Below are 24,578 nucleotides of genomic sequence, written 5' to 3'. Positions count from 1 at the left end.
CGCCCCCAGGTGGTCAGAGCGCCGCGGCGAGCTCCCTCTTGTCACACCGCTTGCTCTCTGTTCTACACGTGGTAACGCATGTGTTTCCGTGCTACCCTCTCAGTTTGTCCCAGCCTCTCCTCCCCCTCCTGTGTCCGTAAGTCTGTTCTCTGTGTCTGCATCTCCACTGATGCCCTGCAGATAGGTTCAGCAGTACCATCTTTCTAGATTCCATACACATGCGTTAATATACAATATCTGTCTTTCTGACTGACGTCACTCTCCTAATACTTTTTAAACTTCACTGTTTCTGTGATGGACTACCCTCAGCAGACCTTCCTTGCCTTCAATGTAGAAGAAACAGCAATAATCAACTTTGGAGTAAACCCTAAAATTAATTTTCCTCTTTATTGTGGAATTGTATAATGTGTTTTCATCCTGAAAACACGCCATCCTCATTCAACTGATGAAATTGTGTCATCAGAGGTCACAAAGCTATTTATTGGCAGATGTAACCAACATTATTTTGATGTTGCAACACCTCCTCATGACCCTGTGTTGGTATTAGTCACTCAGTTGTGTCCGACTCTTGTGACCCCATGGACGGTAGCCCCCCAGGCTCCTCTGTCCGTGGGATTCTCCAGGCAAGCATGCTGGAGTGGGTTGCCATTCCCTTCTCCCGGGGATCTCCCTGACTCAGCAATCAAACCCGGGTCTCCTGCACCGCAGGCGGATTCTTTACCGTCTGAGCCGCCAGGGGACACATGATCCTGTAGTTGTCATCTTTAAAAAAAAAAGAAGCAAATAGCTGGTGGCAAAAGAGGAAAAAATAATATTGAGATGGGAGCTGATCCATTAGAAAAAATTGATAGTCATGAATTTGATGTGACAGCTGTGGATGAGAGATAAAATAAATTAGCTAAATCTGCTTGTGATTGAAGATAACTACAAATAATAATCTATAATAATAATGGACTTCCCTCATAGGTCAGTTGGTAAAGAATCCACCTGCAGTGCAGGAGACCCCAGTTCGATTCCTGGGTTGGGAAGATCTCCTGGAGAAGGGATGGGCTACCCACTCCAGTATTCTTGGGCGTCCCTTGTGGCTCAACTGGTAAAGGATCCACCTGCAGTGTGGGAGACCTGGTTCTGATCCCTGGGTCGGGAAGCTCCCCTGGAGAAGGGAAAGGCTACCCACTCCAGCATTCTGGCCTGGAGAATTCCATGGACTGTATGGTCCATGGGGTTGCAAAGAGTGGGACACAACCGAGCGACTTTCACAAATAATAATAATAATTGACAGAAATAATAAGTCACATTCTTCTTAACATAACCTTTAATTACTAATGAATGGTCAATAAATAAACACTTGAAAACAACTTAGGTGTTCGGAATATTTTAAAGAGTTGTGATGGGCTTAATATCCAGTCTTTTGTGTGTGCTGATCCTGAGTCTGGTGAGGAAGCGGGTTCCCCTGTGAGTACGGAACATAAGGAGGATAACCAGGATGAAGTCAGGTTTCACCTGGGCCAAATTTTATGCAACTGAGTATTTCAAGAGATCTTCAGCCAGGTGTAACTTAATCAGTTTAAGACCTTCTCGGCGAGGGCTAAGGTACTCAGGATGCTGGCCGTGGGCATTCCCGTGATACACCACGTTGATAGTAATAGCAAACATGCAGCGTCTGCTCCATCAGTGCCAAAGCAACGCAGGTGTAAAAATAAAAAGAAATATTTGGAGCCAGAGGCTGGTGCACATCGATGGGACTGTAGTCACGCTTCATGTGAATGCTTTTAAGTAAGAGTGTGGTGATTTTTTTCATCAGTTTAGTGTTGGTGTTAAGTCACCCCTAAATGCCAGTACCACTCTCAGCAGGTTACTGGCCTCTTTGATTTTAGCCCTGATAAACGGAAGTAGTGGGTCCTGCTCAGCTTCAGATCTGGAAGACAGATGCAGAGCCCTCCGCCTTGGTCCCGTGCACGAGAGCCGTCTCTGTGCGCCACTGTCTGAGGCCGCCTCGCGTTCTGCTCTTTGGCCAAAACAGCCTTCTGAGCCCCTCGTCTGCCCGGTGGCCTGTGAGTGTGTAAACGGGACCCAGAGTTCTATAAACCTGGGTTTTGGCAGGAGTCTGTGAATACCCTGGAGAGAAGCCCCTTAGCGATTGGAGGTCTTGTTAAAGCTCAGATGCCCAAACAAGATGACATGGTTTTGAATCTCCATTTTCCCATTTAACTAGCTGTGTGACGTGGACAAGTTCTTTCATGTGTCTCTGCCTCCAGATTCGTTCTGTGTAAAATCGGGGTGATAATAAGACAATAGGGTTAGTGTCGAGACAGAATGAGTTTGTGTACAGTTTCGCTGGAATAGTGTCTGGCATACCCTAAGTAAAGTGTTAGCTATTTTGGGGGGGGGGTTCTTTTTAATTGGAGGATAATTGCTTTATAATCTTGTGCTGGTTTCTGCCATTCAACAGCATGAATCAGCCGTAGGTATACATATGTCCCCTCCCTCTGAACCTCCCTCCCACCCCCTCTCCCCCTTCTATGTCATGCCAACAAGTCACAAGAGCTTGGGACTGGCAGGCCTTAGGACCAGGTCTTTTTCCAGTTCTGTTGAGTGTCATGGGCTTCCCAGGTGGCGCTAGTGGTAAAGAATCTGCCTGACAATGCAGGAGACACAAGAGACGTAGGTTTGATCTCTGGGCCGAGAGGGTCTCCTGGAGTAGGAAATAGCAGCAGTATGCTCCAGTATTCTTGCCTGGAAAATGCCCTGGTCAGAGGAGCTTGGTGGCCTCTAGTCTGTGGGGTCACAAAGAGTTGGACACAGCTGAGTGACTGAACACACACAGAGTGTGAAGTTTTAATACCATAACAAATTGTTTCTTTTTTTTAGTGTTTAACTCCCTGCATATGTCACTGAGATTGCGTGATAGTACATGAAGACAGCTTAAAATCTCAAATGTTCTATATCTGTATTTCAGTATCATATGTATGAAACGTCTGTGATATAACAGAGTGAGCCTAATCATACCTGTCTTCACAGTTTTCCTGCCTCAAGTTTGCAATGACAACACACTGATACTTGCAAAACGCTTGTAAAGAGAACAGGACACTATGTAGATTGAATCACAATAATATTGCCATATAATTATTAGTGATTCTGAAATTTATTAGGAAAAATTTTCCTCATTTTTAGTTGAAGCACAGTTTTTTACTCCCTTGTAAATTTTTAAGCTACACAGACTCTTGTTTAGTAGATTGAAATTTAGAGGTTTGAAAAATAGACTGCAACTACCTATATTTTTACATGTATTACCTTTTTATTTGAAGAAAGGAAAGAGCAAGGTAGAGCTTCTGGCCGTAAGCAATGTCAGGCTTTTCTGTAGCTCTCGGGGTGCTTTGCACACTAATAATGGGTCCAGTTCACTGTTTTACTGTCGTTGTTGAGCCTGCTGCAGGCTGGGTGTGCTGGTCAAAAGTGGATGGGCTACAGTCTGTCCCTCCCTGCGTGCTTCTCTGCTTCTCCTTCTTGTTGCTTTCTTTTGATTGCTTGGGGTTACACAATTTGATAGAGAACGGAATTAAAATTCTTACAGTCTTACTACTTCTTAACACAGAGAAAAGATATTTGGTGGCTGAAAAGGATAAAACTCTTGGCTGTAGTTCATTTGTAGAATTTAGCTTCAGATTTAATATACTCTTGAACAGATAACCAAAACTCAGCTGATATTCAGAAGGGTAAAAAAAAAAGTTAGATGTGGTATTTGTGATAGAGCATTTGGATGTATGCCAAAATGACTTGTGTTCTAAATATATTACATATTCCAGGAATTTCTTTTAGGGGGTTCATATGCATGTTCTTTTTCTCATTTTTGTGATGCACTGTGGTGGAGTGAATACAGATCATTGCTTGTTAAGGTAATGAAATAGGAATATCATATACATGAATGGGACATTTTACACATTTAGATAATTGGGGATTTTTTTTTCAGAGTATCACTATAGTTTGAGGAGTAAAACTTTTCTTTCTTACTGAGAGTTACTTTAGGGCACTTAGAACTATTTTTTTTAATTCCTGTAAAAGCTTCAAGTAATTGAGATGGAAATAAAACCTTCACAATTTCAACAGATTACATCTCTGAAATTTTTTAATCTACAATTACATATCCATCTATTTGTCAATATACTGCAACATTTATGTGTTATCTCTAAACATATTTCCTGTATGTGATAATCAAATGGGCTTTTAACCATCACTTGGAAATAAAGTAGGATCTTTTTCCATTAGTAAATATTGCTTGACTTGTTAGTATATACTGAGAATATGTAAGATGAATAATGTTTATTTCTGTAGTTGGCTTTTGTTTTTCTTTGCACCGTTGGGTTGTTTATTACCTTCTTTTTCATGCTCTTGAGCATTATTCACTGCCTTTAAACCTTATGATAACTTACTCAACTCTGGTACTTTCATCTACTTACTAACCTTTTATGCCATTTTGCTACCCATTCAAATATTTAAGTTACAAACTTTAAAAAGACTTTAGGAAGGAGAGTGCCAAGAGGATAAAACGAGAATTCAGGAGGCCTGAGCTCTGTTTAAGGCCCTTGGGTAGGTCCTTATTAATGTCTGCCTTTTGCCCGTTTATAAAATGAGGTTGAACTGATTTCAGCTTTAAAAATATGATGCCAAGAGGCAGAAGAAAGGACACCACATGGAGAAATTTCCTGAAAAGAAAAAGGAACATCTATAAAAAAATTGATATAAAACATTATGAAAGAAAGAGTAATAAAAATAGAAGTAGAATCAAGGGATCCAGTTACCAATATGTAATGTGAAAACTCATGATCAGAAAAAGTTAAAAATCTGTTCGCCATTTATTGTCTCAAAGTGATCACACCGTGCCTAATTACAGTTCCTTTGCCAAAGACTAACTGGGGCCAAGGACAAAATTGCCGTGTAAGATTTTCTTACTGTTATTGCCTACACATCCAGAGATCCGAGAATCACAGGAGCTGTTCTTCCCTGGGGTCCTACTTACAGTCCTGCTTGCAGGAATTTGGGCAGGTGGTTACAAAAAGGGCTTTAAGAAGTATGTAATAGTACAAGGGGCTCTAAAACCAGTAAGTAAAATGGACACCTAAATGTTCTGCTATCCAATAAAATCAACTTTTATTAAACACTGGTTATTCGCTAGGTGCTAGGCTACCTGGAATCTGCCTCTCCCCCTTGTCCACCAGAAGAGTTCTTGCTTTGGCAGCTGAAAGGCAACAGCAAGTCTTAAATAAGCTGCATTATTGTGATGGCTGCTCTAACAGAGTTTCATACAGGGCTCAGTAGGTCTCCTTGGGGACAGCCATTACCCTAAATCAGTGCTCCCAGTAAAACTTTTTGCCATAGTGAGAAAGTTCCCCATTGTGATGTCCAGTATGGTCGCTGGTGGCCACAGTTTGCCATTGAGTACTTGAAATGTGGCTAGTGTGACTGCAGGACTGAATATTTCATTTTATTTAATTTTAATTAAGCTTAATCCAAGTAACCATATAGGACTCATGGATACTGTATTGGACAGCACCATTCTGGACATGTTAAAAATTACTCTAAAATTCTTATTTTGTTGGATATAAATAATAATACCATTTATTGTGCTCCTGTGAGAGAGGGAGTTATGCTCGACGTCTGTACTCTCTAATCTGCACAGCAGAATAGCCCCATTTGACATTTGATCGTGAAGAAATTGACAAATGAGGAAATGGAGCCTCTGAGAGAAAGTGCTTTGTTTTGTCCTCACGACTACTTCTGAGAGCTGGAATTTGAGCCTCATTGGTCTGATTCCAGAGTAATTTCTACTGCTCTGCCAGATGGGTTTTTCTGCTGTCTGGAGACCATCTCTTCTAAGTACGTCTTCCGGTTGCTTTATGGATTAGCCAACAATACACCTTTAACTTTGTCCCATAGAACAATTACAGTGTCCATTTCAGTTCTTAGGAATGTCGAGGTATCACTGCCCCGAGCTGTTCTTTCCGCTTACTGTGACGTGTGTTCTTCCAACAATATTGTAAGAGTTGAGGTCCATTCCAGTCAGTTTCCTGAGCAGTGAGCTGATCCCTTACAGGTACTTTCCCCCTTAGATGCTGGTCAGCATCAGTGTACGTGCCTAGGTGTGTGAGCATCAATGGTGTACCACCACCTCCTGGCATTCGAATGTCTAACTGTCATGGTTTAGAATATTTGTGAAACCTCCAAAGGTTTGAGCTGCTAAGTCAGCCTCCCGAGCGCTTGGGCATCTGAGGCATAATTGTGCTTTGCTGTTTTCTACTCATCATGGAGCACACAGTAACTCTCTCAAGGATCTAAAAAGTCTCAGTTACAATGTTTCAGTTATTCTCACCTGGTTCTCTTTGGAAGTTATTCAGGTGGTACTCGCTGGTCGCAGAGAGGCCAAGGTCTCCTCTGTAACCTAGCGGCTGTCGCTCAAACACACTCAGTTATACGCCTCATGATACATGATCTATAACCACTTCTCTCTGTCCCCTCCAGAGTTCAGCTTCCCACTTTGGAAAGAAAGTAACTGACGCATATTGGTTTCACTGTCAACATGCCTTATCAAGTTTTCTTTTCTTAAAAGCAGTTATGAAACCCCACAAGAATTATTTCTATAAATCATGGCCAAAGTATTGCCTTGTGTTGATAGCTAATGATATCTTTTCTTTTTTGCCTCTTAAGATCAACAAATTGTTTTTTAATGAAAAGAACATAGGCTTTAATGATTAGTTTGAATCTTTACCACTTGGTAATTTTTTAACATGGAAAAGTGGCTTAACTTTTCTGTCACTTTTCTCCAGATAATTTTTTTTAAAATAGCAGCACATTAATGCTATTAATCTAATTTTTTTGCATGTTTTTTAGGTACCAAGTATTATTCTAGTTGCTTTTATATACGTGATGCCATTTAATTCTCTCAAGAATCTGGCATAGCAGGCACTGTTATTCCCTTTTTATGGGTAGGAATCTGAAGACCAGAGAGTAAAGTAACAGTTCCAAGGTTGCCCAGCTCATAAATGATGGAATGGGCAGTTATGCGACCCAGGCCTGCCTGAGCCAGGACACTTGACCTGTCTACCATTCTTCAGTCATATGAAATAGAAATGACGCTATTAATAATGCCCATCTTATATGATTATTATGAAGATTAGAAATAATGTGTATGGAGCTCCCAGCACAAAAGCCATTCCACAAAACGCCCAGAACAAATGGTAATCATTGTTATCTTTTAAAATTTCCATAAGTGAAACTGACATGCCAAGACATAAAAATGAGCACCTCAAATGAAAAACATAGAATATACGTTCTACTCTCTTCATTTTGTTGGTTGGTTTGTGTGTTTGCTTGCTTTTCTTCTTTTCTAGTAGGCAGAGGTTCTGTTTAAAAGAATATCATATTGTTTCTTTGATGATAGCACAAAGGATAATCAGAACATTGGCTGGAGTGATTAATATACTATAGTAGTGTATCTCAAGTATATCTCAAATTACAACACAAGTTAAATCTGTAAAATGAGAACGTTTAGATTTTTTATCTTTTCAGAGTTTATGCTGTTTACAGGGTTTTGTTAAGCTCAGAATTTCTGTATTTGTGATTTTGTTTTAAATTCAGATTATAAGAGAAAAAAAATAATGGTGCTGACTTTGAATATGAACTACACTTGGCCATTAGTTTTCCATTAAGCCTTTATTCAGCAGATAGCTCACTCAGATTGCTGTAGTCTATGAACTTGAGCCAAGTTTTCCCATTTCCAATTTTGCAACAGAATTTCACACTTCTTTAGTTACTCTTGTGGGAGGAACCAGAATGCCAAAAGTCACCTTGATCTAAGATACCTTATCAGAAGAAAACTAAGTGTAGATTTTTGCTTCTCTTTAGACTCTCTGCATGTTTCCTTGGCAGAGTTACTTCAACACATTGAACGAGAGTTTGGGATTTGTATTTCATTTTCCATCAGACTGATTTTCTGGTGTTAGTCATTTGAAGAGATCTGGGATGTTTGTTATCATTCTGTTAGCATTTTCTCTAACAAATGTGTAAGTCATCTTTCTATCTACCTATAATAATAATAATTAAAGTTGAGTGGATGTGAACTTTATTTACTGAATTTAGTGTCTCTGTTAAATACCTTCTTGCAGCCTATACTTTCAAGTCTTTTGAGAGACTGGGACAATAGTTGACAAGTAAAATAATGAAGCAGCTTACTGATGATCCAGGTTATTAAAAATTAAAACACTGAGGATAAACTGAATCACTTATCATCACTGTTTTCATAAATAGCATCTTATACCTCCACCACCACTTTTAAAGAAGGCAGCCATTGAATAGTAGACAATAAAGGACCATTGATGGTTGAACATCTTGAGCAGGGCTTTGACCATTCCATTATTGAATTTTCTTATGATTAAAATGTGATGGGGGTTGATTCCTTCTACTTTTAAAAAGTATAAGAGACTTCCTGGTGATTCAGTGGCTAAGATTCCCGCACCCCCAAGGCAGGGGGCCAGGGTTTGATCCTTGGTCAGGGAACTAGATCCCACATGCCACAACTAAAATTCCCATGTGCCTCTGCAGCCAAATAGATACATAAATACTTTTTTTTTAAGTATAACAGTTCTATATTATGTTTATTTTTATAAACAAATATATAGAGCACTTATCTTTAAAGTAACTTTTGATGAGAAAGATGAAGTATATAAATTAAAAGAGAATAACATTGTACCAGATCAGTTATAATATAAAGAAAATTTATAAAATATGCAGAATTGCTTTTTTGAAAAAACTATTAATAGCATTTGATTTCTTGTTAACAAAGGCTTTCATCTTATCTAAAAAAATCTTAGTTTGGCCACAGCACCAGAAAAATAGAAATTGTACAGTGTAACATGTCCTAAAAACTTTTTAACCCCTTACGTATTCTTTTTCATGCAGGCAGCATTTCTGAACTTGGGATAAGTGATCTTATTCTCAGATCTTCCCACTTGATCATAATTCATAGTCAAAGTAACCTCCTTATTGGAGCAAAATTACTGAAGATTTGTCTTTGTCTCCCAAAAGAGATATCAAATAATTCTATCCAAAAGGCAGATCTTGTTAGATGCCATCAATGATGTTTATGCAATAATTATAGTACATGTTTAAGGATAAGGTAGTAGAGTATGTAATTAAAATTATATATTATCCTAAAAGAATTTGTTTTGGTTCTTTTTTTTTTTAATAAGGTGATTTAATAATATGGGAGAGTTTATTTTCAATTTTATAGTAAATATATTGATTTTTGAAATTTGGAAGTAATACATAGTACACCTAGCTCATATTAATACTTATTGGCCAAGGAGCTGTCAGACTACTAATCTGTAGATATAGTGTAGTAGTATTCTACTCATTCTGCCATTAGAATGAGATGATCTAATTTTTAATTTCCCCTTTCCCTAGAAGGTAATTTTTGTTTTCATCTTTTTAGTTAGTCTCAAGATTTCTAAGTACCTTTAGGAGTATTTTCCAAACTGTTTGTCAGTTGTATAAGCCTCAAGAAAATACTGGGTTTTGCTTGATAAACTTAGGGTACTGATTTGCTTTGGGATTTCTGGCTTATGTTTTATTCTTTGTCCATTTACAGATACTTGAAAAAAAAATTGCCCTTACTGTAAGCCCTTTTAGAGAAGCAGGTAGCTGTTTATACATTTAGGATATGACTAAAATTTTAAAATAAAATGAAAAATAGAGGAAAAATAGAGGACTCAGATTCCTCCCTGACTTAGGAAGAATCCTTGTCTTTTTTTTTTAAAGTGGACCAGGGTTTTTCTAATTTACTTTTGTTCAGTCTCTAAGATCTCTCAATTTCAAGGGCACTGTGGGGCATATGTAGCATTTATGTGATGCATGTATGTGTATGCGTGTTTTCCCACATCTGTCGCTGTGGCCCTATCCTTTGTGAAATCCTAAACCATGTATTAAATGCTTAGTTTGTGATTCATGGTGTTCTGAGAGCAATTATAGAATTTTTCTTAGGGTGTTTATTCCATGTGCGCTGTGAAAAAAAGGGGGGAGAGTTATTTTTTGGTAACCCTGCAGTTGCCTTTTTATTGGTGAATTTCCCTTTCTTTTACTGTGACCTGTGAATATCACTGTAGGCTCACTGCCAATTTCGTGAGCCGCTGCCTGCTTCAAAATGGAGGCAGGAAGGTATCCATTTTCATCAAGAGGATGACAGTGTTTTAGTCTCTCTGACCATCTGGAGAGAGGAACTTTTGGAGCAAAAGAAAATAGAGATTTTAAAAAAATCATATTTAGCAGAAAAGGCAAGGGAGAAAACCAATTAAAGTTAAACTATACCTTATGAATTTATGCCTTATGAATTTATACCGTGCTGTCTACTTTAAAGCAAACATAAACAAGAAAATACACAAGCTATTTTTGTAAAGAACTGGTTCCCCAAGTCCCATGAGTATTAGTAAACGAATGTAAGTAAATTAAGGTTTTGGCAGTTTTTAAGTTTATTGAACATACAAAGATAAAAGAACTATAAATGAGGGTTTCTCTCCCCCTTCCTGTGTACGCACTGATTTTTGGTGGTCTGTGTATATCTGGGCTTTTAGTAGCCTTTTTCTTGCATCTCTACAAAAAGCTGACACTTTGGAAATTTAATATTCTAAGATACGTTTGTCACTTTCTGTGGTCTGGAGAGTGCATTTATTTTATCTGTCTTTTTGTCTCTGTCTCTGACTTTAAATTTTAATTGAAAGGCAGACTAAATAGGAGAAGTTTGAAGCATGTCTTTTTTTTACCTTTTACATGCTCGTGAGCCATTTATGTTTTTAAAAAAAAAGAATGCTTAGGTTTCTAGGACAACCCTATGGATATTATATATCTACAACCCAGGTGGCTCAGTGGTAAAGAATCCACTTGCTAATGCAGGAGATGTAAGAGACGTGCGTTTGATCCCTGAGTTGGGAAGATCCCCTGGATGAGGAAATCGCAACCCACTCCAATGTTCTTGCCTGGAAAATTCCATTGAAAGTGGGGCCTGGAGGGCTACAGTCCATGGGGTTGCAAAAAGTCAGACACAACTGAACACACACGCACAACAACCAGATGTAGTTCTCAGTATTCTTGCCTGTAACTGGAAAATATCACACCTGATTTTCCATTTGCACAAATCTACTCAACATTTTGTTTTGTTCTGTTTTTCTGTACGGGGAATGGAGCAGTGTTTCTAGAGTTTGATCAGATTTCGGATGGATGTGGTAGAAATTGTGCCTTTTGAGCCTGCTTCTTGCAAAGTCATAGACCTTGAGATGCTTGGGTGCAGGCAGCAAGCAAAACTAAATGGGCTCTCGTTCCCCAGGTTTATGCTCCATCAGCCAGCACTGCCGACTACAATAGGGACTCGCCAGGCTACCCTTCCTCGAAACCAGCAGCCAGCACTTTCCCTAGCTCCTTCTTCATGCAAGGTAAGACACTGCCTTTTCCAAGGGGAGATCCACGGGTCTTTTATGTCATATATGGTACAAAAGAGCACTGTTCTAATACTCAAGAAATGGAATAGGAGGCCAGCAGAGAACATGGAAGGTCATACTCTATTTTAGGACTTGAATTCATTAAAAATAAATGAATTAAAACTTCACTGAGACGTATTTTGTAAATGAAAGCCCCTTGAGCCATCATGAGTTAAGATTAGACTGGTTTGGTTACTTAGAATGGATGCTTCCTGGGGGAATGTCTACCATGACTTATCATTTCTGCATCATTTCTTCCCGAGAAGAGCATGTACATATGTTCATAAGTGCTTTGATTCAACATGTATTTGGAGCATCATGGATTTAGACACATGGAGAGCAAATTGCCCTTATACATACCTCTATACAAAAATGTTGACCGCTTACAACCACTTCTCGGCCTTTTGACTAAGATTGAGTGTAGTGTCTGTTCTTATCAGTAAAAATGTTGGCTGTTTATTAATTCATAGGGAAGAACAAGTGTCCCATTGAAGATGAAGTGACCTGTCGAACCTCAGAAGTGTTATTTCATTACACAGCAAAAGCTCTATTCCAACACACTGACTGACTGAGGGTCCAAGACCCAGCTTTTTTCCCCAGACAAGTATTGAAAATTACAGCTTTGTGGTAGATAAAGTATATTTAATCCACTTAATTGTCCAGTGTATTTCATTTAGTGCACATGGATATATGCTGCCTGAGCTTACACTCTCACTTCCGGTAGTACTTTTTCTGCTGCATAGGAAAGACTGAGAGGGTTTAAACGACATCTACTTATGAGAGGAGACAGTCCACAGGATGCAGCTTTAGCTGGACACTTGGTGTGTACCCTGGACACTTGGTGTCAAAATGTGATAATCTTGTTACCAGGTTAATGCTCTGAAATTCAGATGTAGAATTCACCAGGAATCCCTGTATGCAAACTTTAACTCTTTTTTGCCTCGGCAAAGTGCCATGGGATTTCCTCCTTCTTGCTCTTCCAGGAAGGACCATGTCACGGGAAGGGAAACCACTTGGGCCAGCAAGTCTCAGGGGAGCGGCTTGGCGTGTCCCTTAGATTAGAGTGGACACATTCAAAATCATTCTATTTCAAAGGAATTTGTGTCCTTTCCCTGCAGAGTGTTAGCTCTCTTAGGTTGCTAGTTCACACATGAAATTCCACGGAAAATCTATAAAGTTGAATTGAATGGGTCCCTGGGTTTCCCACATAGCTCTGTTGGTAAAGACTCCACCTGCAATGCAGGAGACCCCGGTTTGATTCCTGGGTTGGGAAGATCTGCTGGAGAAGGGATAGGCTACCCACTCCAGTATTCTTGGGCTGCCCTAGTGGCTTAGCTGATAGAAAACCTGGGTTCGATCCCTGGGTTGGGAAGATACCCTGGAGAAGGGAGAGGCTACCCACTCCAGTATTCTGGCCTGGAGAATTCCATGGACTGTATCGTCCATGGGGTGGCAAAGAGTCAGACATGACTGGGTGATTTTCACTTTCACTTTCTTGGGAATAGAGAATTGGTTTCACATGTAGTGGAGCACCTATTAACCGGGGTCTTTTAGCTTTGTGACCTGTCCTCTGTGTCTGTTTCTTTCAATGGCAGCAGCAGGTACGTCATTCGGGTGTGTTCTGCACCATGACAAAAGTGTATCACTTTCAGCTTTAAACAGTAGCCACTTGGGCATCAAAGGGTTTCCCTGGTACCTCAGCTGGTAAAGAACCCACCTGCAGTTCAGGAGACCCCGGTTAGATTCCTGGGTCGGAAAGATCCCCTGGAGAAGGGATAGGCTACCCACTCCAGTATTCTTGGGCTGCCCTGGTAGCTCAGACGGTAAAGAATCCACCTGCAATGTGGGAGACCTAGGCTTGATTCCTTGGTTGGGAAGATCTCCTGGAGAAGGGAACCCACTCCAGTATTCTTGTCTTGAGAATTCCCTGGACAGAGGATCTGGCGGGCTACACCCCATGGGGTCGCAAAGAGTTGGACACAACTGAGCGACTTTCACATTCACTTCGGGCATTGACACCTCTCTTTTATGACCAGGGAAACTATGCTGCCGTTACCTGTGCCTATAGAGATTGTCAACTCAAGGACTCATCACCCAAAGCCTAATTTCATTGAGAAAAATTGACACAAGGATAGATTTTGTCCATCTGCCTTCAGGAAGGTCACTTGCTTAAACCATGCACACTGTAAGGGAGAGACCAGGTAGATTAAAACAACAGGCTCTTCTCCATGTCAGACCATGCAAAATATGGGGAGCAAATTTGTTTTTCTGCATATGAATACTCAAAATGCAAAAAAAAATTTTTTTGAGTTGACATTTATGATGAGCACAATTAATTCACCCACATCTAATTCTATTCTTTCAAAACACATTATGCCAAGATCATGGGACATGATAAATATTAATTTACTGTGAAAAGCATAATTTATGTAAAATGTGTATTTTTGTAAGTCTGCATTGAGTAAAGTGTCTGTGTTAACAAATCCTAAATGTATTTCCATATAGTGCATCCTGTCAAAATGTTTCAGGAGACTCTTGTTCAATGATAGATATTCTCAATTTATTTGCCATGCATGTCATCTCTCTGAAGTGTTCGTTTTTCTTAGACTTCATGTTTGAATTTAAGATGACATCTACACTTCCACAATTTCTGAGCTAAATCCAAAGTCCATGAATAGTTACTTTTTAAAAGTCATATGTTTTTACATGATGGTCACAGAAACAGTGCACTGTAATCTCATTTTACACAGCTTCCTTCAGTGACAGTCTCCGATACCCTGAGAATTCAGGTCTTGAAGAAAATGTAGTTTAGATGAAAGAGATTCAGAGACTGTCAATAGCACAGGCTTCCCCGGTGTCTCAGTGGGAACGAATCTGCCTACCAAAACAGAAGACGTAGGAGACATGGGTTTGATTCTTGCCTGGAAAATCCCATGGACGGAGGAACTTGCCTGGCTATAGTCCGTGGGGTTGCAAAGAGTCAGTCATGACTGAGCATGCATGCATGTCAGTAGCATGTTTTAAATTCACTACTGAGTGACCTCTTATTTGTAACTTCAGCCTCCATCTTTTAGTTAAAACTCTTATATTGTATACATCTTGTATACATCTGGCATTTAATAATTTTTGTTAAACTACTGAAGGAAAAAAAAAAAAAACTGAATCGAGTGGTAACAGAGATCCTCTCTACCCTTAATTTAAGGAACCCAGACCAAGGGAAGCAAACTTAACAATGACTTTGAGGCCTCTGGGCCCGGAGAGTGAAAAAAAATCTGTAGGAATATTTTTAATCTGGTGTTAATAGAAAATTAGCTTGATATTAAAATATATTTCATATAATTTTCATATCATTTTAAACTTCTTTTTTACTCATAGTTTTATAAAAATCCAGAGGCTCTCAAAATTGTCTGTAATGTAGATACCACCTTATGCGTGTACTCTTTTGATTGCTACTGAAGACTTAAGTTAGCTATATAACTATATATCAAAATATAAACATTCAGAAAGAAGACACACACTCAGAGCGATGTACTTGAGACTGTCTTCCTTGACTGTTACGTCCCATAATGTAACTCCAACTTTAATTCCATCTACTCTGTGTGTCACGAAATGAAACCCAGTCTCTGAAGTCAGAGATACTCTTCCTCATTATTGCTTATTTCTTTATATGCTCTCCAAACTTGCAAACTGGCCGTCTGTGTATTATCTCAAAGGTGTTATTTTCACCCCAAAATTCAGGAGCAGTTAAATTTTTTCACTGATTTCCATAGGAAGAAGAAGGTCAGGAGACATCTGAGAAATGTTTTCTTCAGCATTAGCTACGTTGCTGTCTTGACATAATTCTATGGAGAAATATGTTCTGTTCTTTTACAGCTGAATTTTTACCAGTAACCCTTTAACTGTGTTAAATATTTATATTTGTTTGGCAATATAGAGCCACTTGGAAAAGTATCATGAGGTGGTCTTCTATAATCAGCTCGCCAACACAAAGATGGATGTACAATAGGCAGTTGTTTCGGGGGATGTGAAAAAGCCCTAGTCTATAAGACAAGGCTGCGTGCCTCGGAAAAGTCACGGTTTTCTTTGTCCTTTACAGATGGCCATCACAGCAGTGACCCTTGGAGCTCCTCCAGTGGGATGAATCAGCCTGGCTACGGAGGGATGTTGGGCAATTCTTCTCATATTCCACAGTCTAGCAGCTACTGCAGCCTGCATCCACACGAACGTTTGGTAAGGCAGACTCACGTGGTAAGGGGGATGGTACAGCTCGTTTATTAAGTCTCCTCCCGTCTTCTCATGCGTGTACACACGGACTCTGTGAGTGGACATAAAAATGGCACACACCCTTCCGACAGTCTTGTTTCTGGGATCAAAGACGTGCTCAGACCACTTTTGTAAGCCCACCAGAGTCTCTGTTCTGCTGATTGAATTTTGCTCTCTGCTTTCTTTATCATGATGCCAGTCTCCTTCAGTACATAAATACATACTGTATTTGAGTTGCAGCACTTTAGCTGTGGTGGTTCCTTGGTTTTTGATGTTTTGTAGTTTTTTTTGTTTGTTTTTCTGAGGCAGGGGTTACTAACTGTAGTTTTGAAGGGTATGCTGCAGGGGGCATAGCCAGTCAGTAGACTTTGAATTAGGTAACGTACATCTCCCAAGGGTATTTCCATTTCACCCTGTGCAGCTTCTGTAGCCGATGACAGCTTTGAACTGTTGTACCGCACCTAAAGGAGAGCCTTCATGTCTCCTGTACACTCCCATCAGTTAGAGCAACCAGAGGGTTTGTATTTGGATCAGATTCCCAATTTTCAGTCTTTTATTTTTACTTCCACACCCTCCACCATCTCCTTGATACTCTTTTACTTTCACCCTTGTTGAAAACTGCTGGGCTAAAGAGAATGGTCTCTTTCTTTTATGACTAAAGTTGCCATTCTGCCCATCATCCTACACTCATCCATCCTAGTATGTCTCTTTATTCTGGAGGAAACAGGGCATCAGGTGTTTTTCTAGTCTCAGGATTTACCACGTCCTAGAACCTACTGAAGAAATTAAGCCTATCACTAAGTGAAGGAAAAACTGCTTTTGGGCCGTGCGTTAGGTCTCAGCTCAGCTCAGTCACTCAGTTGTGTCGACTCTGCGACCCCATGGACTGCAGCACGCCAGGCCTCCCTGTCCATCACCAACTCCTGGAGTTTATCCAAACTCATGTCCATTGAGTCGGTGATGCCATCCAGCCATCTCATTCTCTGTCGTCCCCTTCTCCTTCTGCCTTCAGTCTTTCCCAGCATCAGGGTCTTTTCCAGTGCGCCAGTTCTTTGCATCAGGTGGCCAAAGTATTGGAGTTTCAGCTTCAGCGTCAGTCCTTCCAATGAATATTCAGGACTGATTTCCTTTAGGATGGACTGGGTGGCTCTCCTTGCAGTCCAAGGGACCCTCAAGAGTCTTCTCCAACACCACAGTTCAAAAGCATCAATTCTTCGGCACTCAGCTTTCTTTATGGTCCAACTCTCACATCCATACATAACTACTGGAAAAACCATAGCTTTGACTAGACGGACTTTTGTTAGCAAACTAATGTCTCTGCTTTTTAATATGCTGTCTAGGTTGGTCATAACTTCTCTTCCAAGGAGCAAACATCTTTTAATTTCATGGCTGCAGTGACCATCTGCAGTGATTTAGGAGCCCCCCAAAATAAAGCCAGCCACTCTTTTCCACTGTTTTCCCATCTATTTCCCATGAAGTGATGGGACCAGATGCCATGATCTTAGTTTTCTGAATGTTGAGTTTTAAGTCAGCGTTTTCACTCTCCTCTTTAACTTTCATCAAGAGGCTCTTTAGTTCTTCACTTTATGCCATAAGGGTGGTGTCATCTGCATAGCTGAGGTTATTGATGTTTCTCCCAGCAATCTTGATTCCAGCTTCTGCTTCATCCAGCCCAGCATTTCTCATGATGTACTCTGCATATAAGTTAAATAAGCAGGGTGACAATATACAGCCTTAACATACTCCTTTTCCTATTTGGAACCAGTCTGTTGTTCCATGTCCAGTTATAACTGTTGCTTCCTGACCTGCATACAGGTTTCTCAAGAGGCAGGTCAGGTGGTCTGGTATTCCCATCTCTTTAAGAATTTTCCACAGTTTGTTGTGATCCACACTGTCAAAGACTTTGGCATAGTCAATAAAGCAGAAATAGATGTTTTTCTGGAACTCTCCTGCTTTTTCCATGATCCAGCGGATGTTGGCAATTTGATATCTGATTCCTCTGCCTTTTCTAAATCCAGCTTCAACATCTGGAAATTTCACTGTTCCTATACTGTTGAAGCCTGGCTTGGAGAATTTTGAGCTTTACTTTGCTAGTGTGTGAGACGAGTGCTATTATGCAGTAGTTTGAGCATTCTTTGGCATTGCCTTTCTTTGGGATTGGAATGAAAACTGACCTTTTCCAGTCCTGTGGTCACTGCTGAGTTTTCCAAATTTGCTGGCATATTGGGTGCAGCACTTTCACAGCATCATCTTTGAGGATTTGAAATAGCTCAACTGGAATTCCATCACCTCCACTAGCTTTGTTACTAGTGATGCTTCCTAATGCCCACTTGACTTCACATTCCAGGATGTCTGGCTCTAGGTGAATGATCACACCATTGTGATTATCTGGGTCATGAAGATCTTTTTTGTAAAGTTCTTCTGTGTATTCTTGCTACCTCTTCTTAATATCTTCTGCTTCTGTTAGGTCCATACCATTTCTGTCCTTTATTGTGCTCATCTTTGCATGAAATGTTCCCTTGGTATCTCTAATTTTCTTCAAGAGATCTCTAGTCTTTCCCATTCTATTGTTTTCCTCTACTTCTTTGCATTGATCATTTTGAGGAAGGCTTTCTTATCTCTCCTTGCTATTCTTTGGAACTCTGCATTCAAATGGGAATATCTTTCCTTTTCTCCTTTGCCTTTCGCTTCTCTTCTTTTCACAGCTATTTGTAAGCCTCCTCAGACAATCATTTTGCTATTTTGCATTTCTTTTTCTTGAGGATGGTCTTGATTCCTGCCGCCTGTACAATGTCACGAACCTCCGTCCATTAGGATTGGGAGGCAGACAATATGCAACCAAGTCTCTTGTGCAGTAAAATAGATTTGAAAATGTATGTACCTCTAGTCCTCCAAATGGGAGACTGTAGCAGATCCAGTGATTCTTAGTCGTACTTATATTGTTGTTCAGTCACTCAGTCGTGTCTTACTCTTTGCGACCCCATGGACTGCAGTATGCCAGGTTTCCCTGCCCCTCCCTATCTCCCGGTGTTTGCCCAAACTCATGTCCGTTAAGTTAGTTGTTCAACCATCTCTTCCATCCAACCATCTCATCCTTTGTCGCCCCCTTCTCCTGCCCTCAATCTTTCCCAGCATCAGGGTCTTTTCCAGTGAGTCAGTTCTTCACATCAGGTAGCTAAAATATTGAAGCTTCAGGTTCAGCATCAGTCCTTTCAGTGAATATTCAGAGTTGATTTCCTTTGGGATTGATTGGTGTGATCTCCTTGCTGTCCAAGGGACTCTGAAGAGTCTTCTCCAACACCATAGTTCGAAAGCATTAGTTTTTTGGCACTCAGCTTTCTTTATCATCCAACTCTCACGTCCATACATGCTGCTGCTGCTGCTGCTAAGTCGCTTCAGTCGTGTCCAACTGTGTGCGACCCCAAGACGGCAGCCCACCAGGCTCTTCCGTCCTTGGGATTTTCCAGGCAGGAGTACTGGTGTGGGGTGCCATTGCTTTCTCTGCATCCGTGCATGACTACTGGACGAACCATAACTTTGACTATGTAGATCTTTGTCAGCAAAGTGATGTCTTTGCTTTTTAATATGCTGTCTAGGTTTGTCATAGCTTTCTTCCAAGGAGCAAGCATCTTTTAATGCCTGTAGTCACCATCTGTAGTGATATTGGAGCCCAAGAAAATAAAGTCTATCACTGTTACCATTTTTCTCCGTCTGTTTACCACAAAGTGATGGGACTGGATGCCATGATCTTAGTTTTTTGAATGTTGAGTTTTAAACCAGCTTTTTACTCTCCTCTTTCACTGTCATTAAGAGGCTCTTTAGTTCCTCTTCACTTTCTGCCTTTAGGGTGGTGTCATCTGTATGTGCTTATATTACTACTCCTCACCTTGTGATGTGCCCTTTTTTCTTCTCCGAATACCTAGATTTATGCTTCTTTCTCTGTCCTAATATCGGAGATAGTACTTTCTTGATTTCTGTGGTCTTTGTTCTATTTTGCTCAGTCACCAGAGATATGGAAAAGATGACTTATATCCTATTTGATGACCGAAAACATTCCAGAAGAGTTCAGATATCCTTGAAAATATCTATTCATTAATGGATAGTCCTGGTCATAGAGACAAGGTGAGGATCTGTGAGCTTATCCTCGAATGAGAGACAGAAAATGAAGGTGAAATTGGCCTTTTTCTATCATCTCCCAACTTTGAATGTGGAAATCACAAGCTAGCTCAAATTTCAGCCCATTTTCAATAAATAGCAGATGATTTACTTTCAAATTTCTTCTTCTTCCACCTCTTACTTAGAGTTATTAGCGTGAAATCTCAAACAAATAGCACTTATTACTGTACTAGAATTTCTTCTTGGTTAAAACTTTTATTTCACCATCATCATTTTGCACTTCTCTGAAGAACACATGATCGAAACTGTATGTGTCCTGCAAGCAAGGAAAGTTTTGGTTTACAAATAAAAGATTTTGGTACTGTACTAATATGTTGGAATTTCCATTAGGCATTTATTTTTCTTCACTCCTGTATTTATTTCTTTCCCTATCATGCTCTAGAACTTTGACTCAAATGGTTTGATTTTTATCCCAGTCAAGTTCACTGCATAGGGGAAGCATGTTGAAGACGTGCTCAAAAGCACAGAAAATGTGGTTTTTAAAATGGAAACTAATTATACCCTTTTAGAAAAAATTTCTTGAACCAAAACAATGTTATCAACCAGGAGGAAAGATGGTTTTGAAGGAGTAACCCAACAGGTTGTATCAGGTTCTGTGTGTATAATGTCATTTATCCATCGCAAAGCAGTTTTCCTTCTTAACACCATCAATTAGCCTATCTTGTAGATGAAGGGGTTTATTTTGCAAAAGGAGAAACAAATTAGGCCTCTGGTAAATGGGTCCTGATGAATTTTCTCACTGATAGGGGAACTATTATGATATCTAGTAATCACTGTGATTTCAGTATTTATTAGAAAACTTCTTGCTGCAGTGACTTTTAAAAATCTGATTCTGATTGAGAATCATTTGCGTATACTGTACGCAGTTAGTGCCCTTTCGCTTGAAAGTAATGATGGTTCCTTAAATTTTTCATCTGTAGCTTTTACTCAGTTTCATAGTAAACAAAGCAATAGTTTGAGAAAAAAGAGGAAAGCTTTCCTTGGATTATTTTGGGTATAATTTGGCCAAATTAGTATGTCTTGCTGAAGGTAAACATTTTAGTAACATGATTGCCTTTATCACTTTCTAGTATGTTATAAGAGAATGTGTAATTACAAAGCTTAAAATCCAAATACAACGGTAGCAACTGTCAAGTCACTGGTGTTGATTCTTTAAATCCCCTTTACAGTTTCAACCTTGACAGCGATCCCACAGCTAATCACTACTATGTCACAGATACACGTACAAAATCACTCTGAAGAATGTAGTTTGTGGTTAAGCTTTGGAAGGAGCTGTTGTAGAAGATTTAGGTTTGGAATGACTTGGCAGAATTTTTTTTAAAAATAGGATAGAGTCCCTGCAGTCTGGCATGGGTTAGGAACGGTCTCTGTACCACAGAGTGAAATAGTCCTGGGAGTCTGGAATTTTACTATGAAGGAAGTTCTGTTGTCTTCTATTGTTTGTAACCTAAACCCTTGCTCTAGTGATTCTCACTGGGGGGTGATTTTGCCCCACAGGAAACATTTGGTAATGTCTGGAGATATTTTGGGGTGTTAGAACCTGGGGGGCAGGGGGATGCCTGTAGGTGGTACTGGAATAATCTGGTGTATCGAGGCCAGGGATTCAGGAAACATACTACAATTCATAAGAAAAGCACCCCCCACACACACACCAATCCCTGCCAGGCAAAGAATGCTCTGGCATGAAAGACCAACAGTGCCAAGATTGTGGAATGCTGCTGCTGCTGCTAAGTCGCTTCAGTCATTTCTGACTCTGTGCGACCCCATAGACGGCAGCCCACCAGGCTCCCCCGTCCCTAGGATTCTCCAGGCAAGAACACTGGAGTGGGTTGCCAGTTCCTTCTCCAATGTATGCATGCATGCTAAGTCGCTTCAGTCATGTCCGACTCTGTGTGACCCTATGGACAGCAGCTCACCAGGCTCCCCCGTCCCTGGGATTCTCCAGGCAAGAACACTGGAGTGGGTTGCCATTTCCTTCTCCAATGCGTGAAAGTGAAAAGTGAAAGTGAAGTCACGCAGTTGTTTCCGACTCTTAGTGACCCCATGGACTGCAGCGCACCAGGCTGCTCCGTCCTCGGGATTTTCCAGGCAGGAGTGCTGGAGTGGGGTGCCATTGCCTTCTCCATGTGAAACGCTACCCTAGCACAAAATGTGACTTTATTCTTAGTATGTGCTAACAGTGATCATATTTTCTAATCTTTGAATGATCAACTCATCGTTTAATAAAAAAAACATCACTCACGGAAACATTTTCAACACTTAACTCTGTCAATAGACTCCACATACACTATAATTGGGTATCAAGTAAAAATAAATAAATAGTGGACGTGTAAAACCTTAACACCTGGGGCTTTCCAGATGGCGCTAGTGGTAGAGAATCTGCCTGCCAGTGCAGGAGATGCAAGAGACTTGGGTTCGATCCCTGTGTTGGGAAGATTCCCTGGAGGAGGAAATGTTGCCCCACTCCAGTGTTCTTGCCTGGGAAATCCCAGGGACAGAGGTGCCTGGCGGCATGGGGTCGCGAAAGAGTCAGACATGGCCGAGCACACACATAACTGTCATACTTCCGTTTGCCTTTGCCTTTGTGGCAGGCAGGGCAGATATTGTTAATAGCTGGAGTAAGAAAGACTCATGGGACCTCTTATAGTTGATCCCTAAATACTCTAAAAGAGACATTATTCACATATCACTAATAATCTCTGTGGTGTATTTATTACGTCTTTGAGTGACAGTAGTTGTCAAGATCCTTTGCCTTGTAAAATAATCTAGTTATAAATCTCATTAACTTATTTCAGCATCTAATTTTCTGTGAGTCTCTAAAAATAACTAATTTACGTGAATTGCATTGGTTTCCCCACTAAAGTCAATGGCAAAGAACTTTCCTTTTTAGTCTCTGAATTTAGGAGTAACCCTTTGTGAAATCCTGACATTTGACAAAGGGTTACTCCGTTTTATACCAAGGTAAAAGGGTCTAAAAATTCCTACTGATACGATAATCTTTTTCCTGTCTCATCCTCTCATTATTATAGTTATTTAAATATTTTTCAAAATTCTTTTCCTCTGTTTTGATTTTTGAAAACTTGGGGCTGGTTTACCCAGTTTCTCTATTCTTCAGAAATTCAGCATGGTCTAGGACTGGGTAAAAATGAAATCAAACAATCTTTTTTCCATTTCTTTCTCTTTTTCCATAGTTTGTTTCTTTTTTCCACATTATTATAGTCTTTAGTTCTTGAGCAAAAATAGCTCTTCTAAGTTTGGTCTTCCATGGCTTATCCAGTTTTTTAGGTCAGTTGTACTGTGTAATGGGCTCACTCTATTATCCTTTGGAGAAAATTTCATGGACTAGTTGAGGTTTTCTGGAAGTGCCAAGTAGAAATGAGTTTAACAGGTGGCCTAAGGAATTTTTGGTCAAGCAAAGAGATCCAAGAAATTTATAAGTTTGAAAGACATTCTTGGGAACTTGGAAATGTTTTAAGGCATCATCCCAACTATCTCACTGAAGCTGACCTTTTTGTTGGACTGTTTGGGGTGTGCAGAGGTAATATTTTCAAAGGCATCAGCCATGTCACTGGCAGACCTGACTCCAGAATACAGATTTATTTTCTGGACTCTTTAGTTGCCTCTCAAATAAGTAGTATTTCAGTCCACTGTTTATTAAAGACTAGCTGATCCCTGATGGCTCAATTGGTAAAGCGTTTGCCCGCAATGCAGGAGACCCAGGTTTGATCCCTGAGTCAGGAAGATCTCCTGGAGAAGGAACTGGCAACCCACTCCAGTATGCTTGCCTGGGAAATCCCGTGAACAGAGAAGCCTGCTGGGCTACAGTCCACGGGGGTCGCAAAATTTGGACATGACTTAGTGACTAAACCACCACCACCAACTGGTAACCAGTTGTTCTTTGAGCTGCTCACAGGATGAGTATGTTCAGTACTCAGCCACAAGTTGTGAGAGGCACAGAGGCAGAAACGCCCCTCTTGAAGCGTTTCAGTTTAGGTGGAAATGCTCTTGAAAGAGGAAGCCTGGAAAAGCAGCATTTCAGGGAAGATCCCCTGGAGGAGGGAATGGCCACCCACTCCAGTATTCTTGCGTGGGAAATCTCAGAGGAGCCTGGTGAGCTCCAAGTCTATGGGGTTGCAAAAGAGTCCCCACATGACAGCAACTGAAGAAGATGACGGCAGCAGCTGAGTGTTGAATGGCGCAACGCAGAATGTAAATGCGTCAGGGAGGAGAGATTCTGAAAGGGCTGGAAGCTGGAAGGGGTCCTCAGGGGAGAGGCTGAACCCAAGATGGGCCTCACCAAATAAATAGGGGATCCTGTGATACAGGGGGTCCATGTCCCATGACTAGATGTCTGGGCTTTAAGTTCCCCCGACTTTCAGCATCGTATCCAAACTCTAATTTCAACAGACTCTCCAGTAGTGCCGTAATAAAGATGCATAGCCCATTAATACATGACATACAAGGAAAAAGTATATTTCAACTTAAATATTTTTCCTTTACACGTCCGTCACACAGTCAAATACCTGTGAGCTTTACTTTTTAAGCTACTTTATCTTGCAAAAGAAAATAGCTCCATTTTGTGAATAACTATGTTTTCTGTAAATAACCATGTTCCTCTTA

At 40.4% G+C, this 24,578-nt stretch overlaps 1 protein-coding gene across 27 annotated transcripts in view; it reads left to right on the top strand.

The window, feature by feature from the left end:
• TCF4 (transcription factor 4) overlaps window positions 1-24,578 on the top strand; it is a 377,287-nt gene that overhangs the window by 302,257 nt on the left and 50,452 nt on the right. For all 27 annotated transcript variants that reach the window (XM_043443717.1, XM_043443728.1, XM_043443727.1 and 24 more), the window contains 2 exons: window positions 11,369-11,474; window positions 15,616-15,749. In XM_043443717.1, the coding sequence (XP_043299652.1) occupies window positions 11,369-11,474; window positions 15,616-15,749 (240 nt within the window). The remainder of the gene's footprint in view (window positions 1-11,368; window positions 11,475-15,615; window positions 15,750-24,578) is intronic.

This window comes from Cervus canadensis, chromosome 23 (assembly GCF_019320065.1).
Source record: "Cervus canadensis isolate Bull #8, Minnesota chromosome 23, ASM1932006v1, whole genome shotgun sequence".
In the NCBI taxonomy this organism is placed as follows: domain Eukaryota; kingdom Metazoa; phylum Chordata; class Mammalia; order Artiodactyla; family Cervidae; genus Cervus; species Cervus canadensis.
Note: the sequence above shows the minus strand (reverse complement) of the source record. Positions and strands in the feature narration are given on the sequence as shown.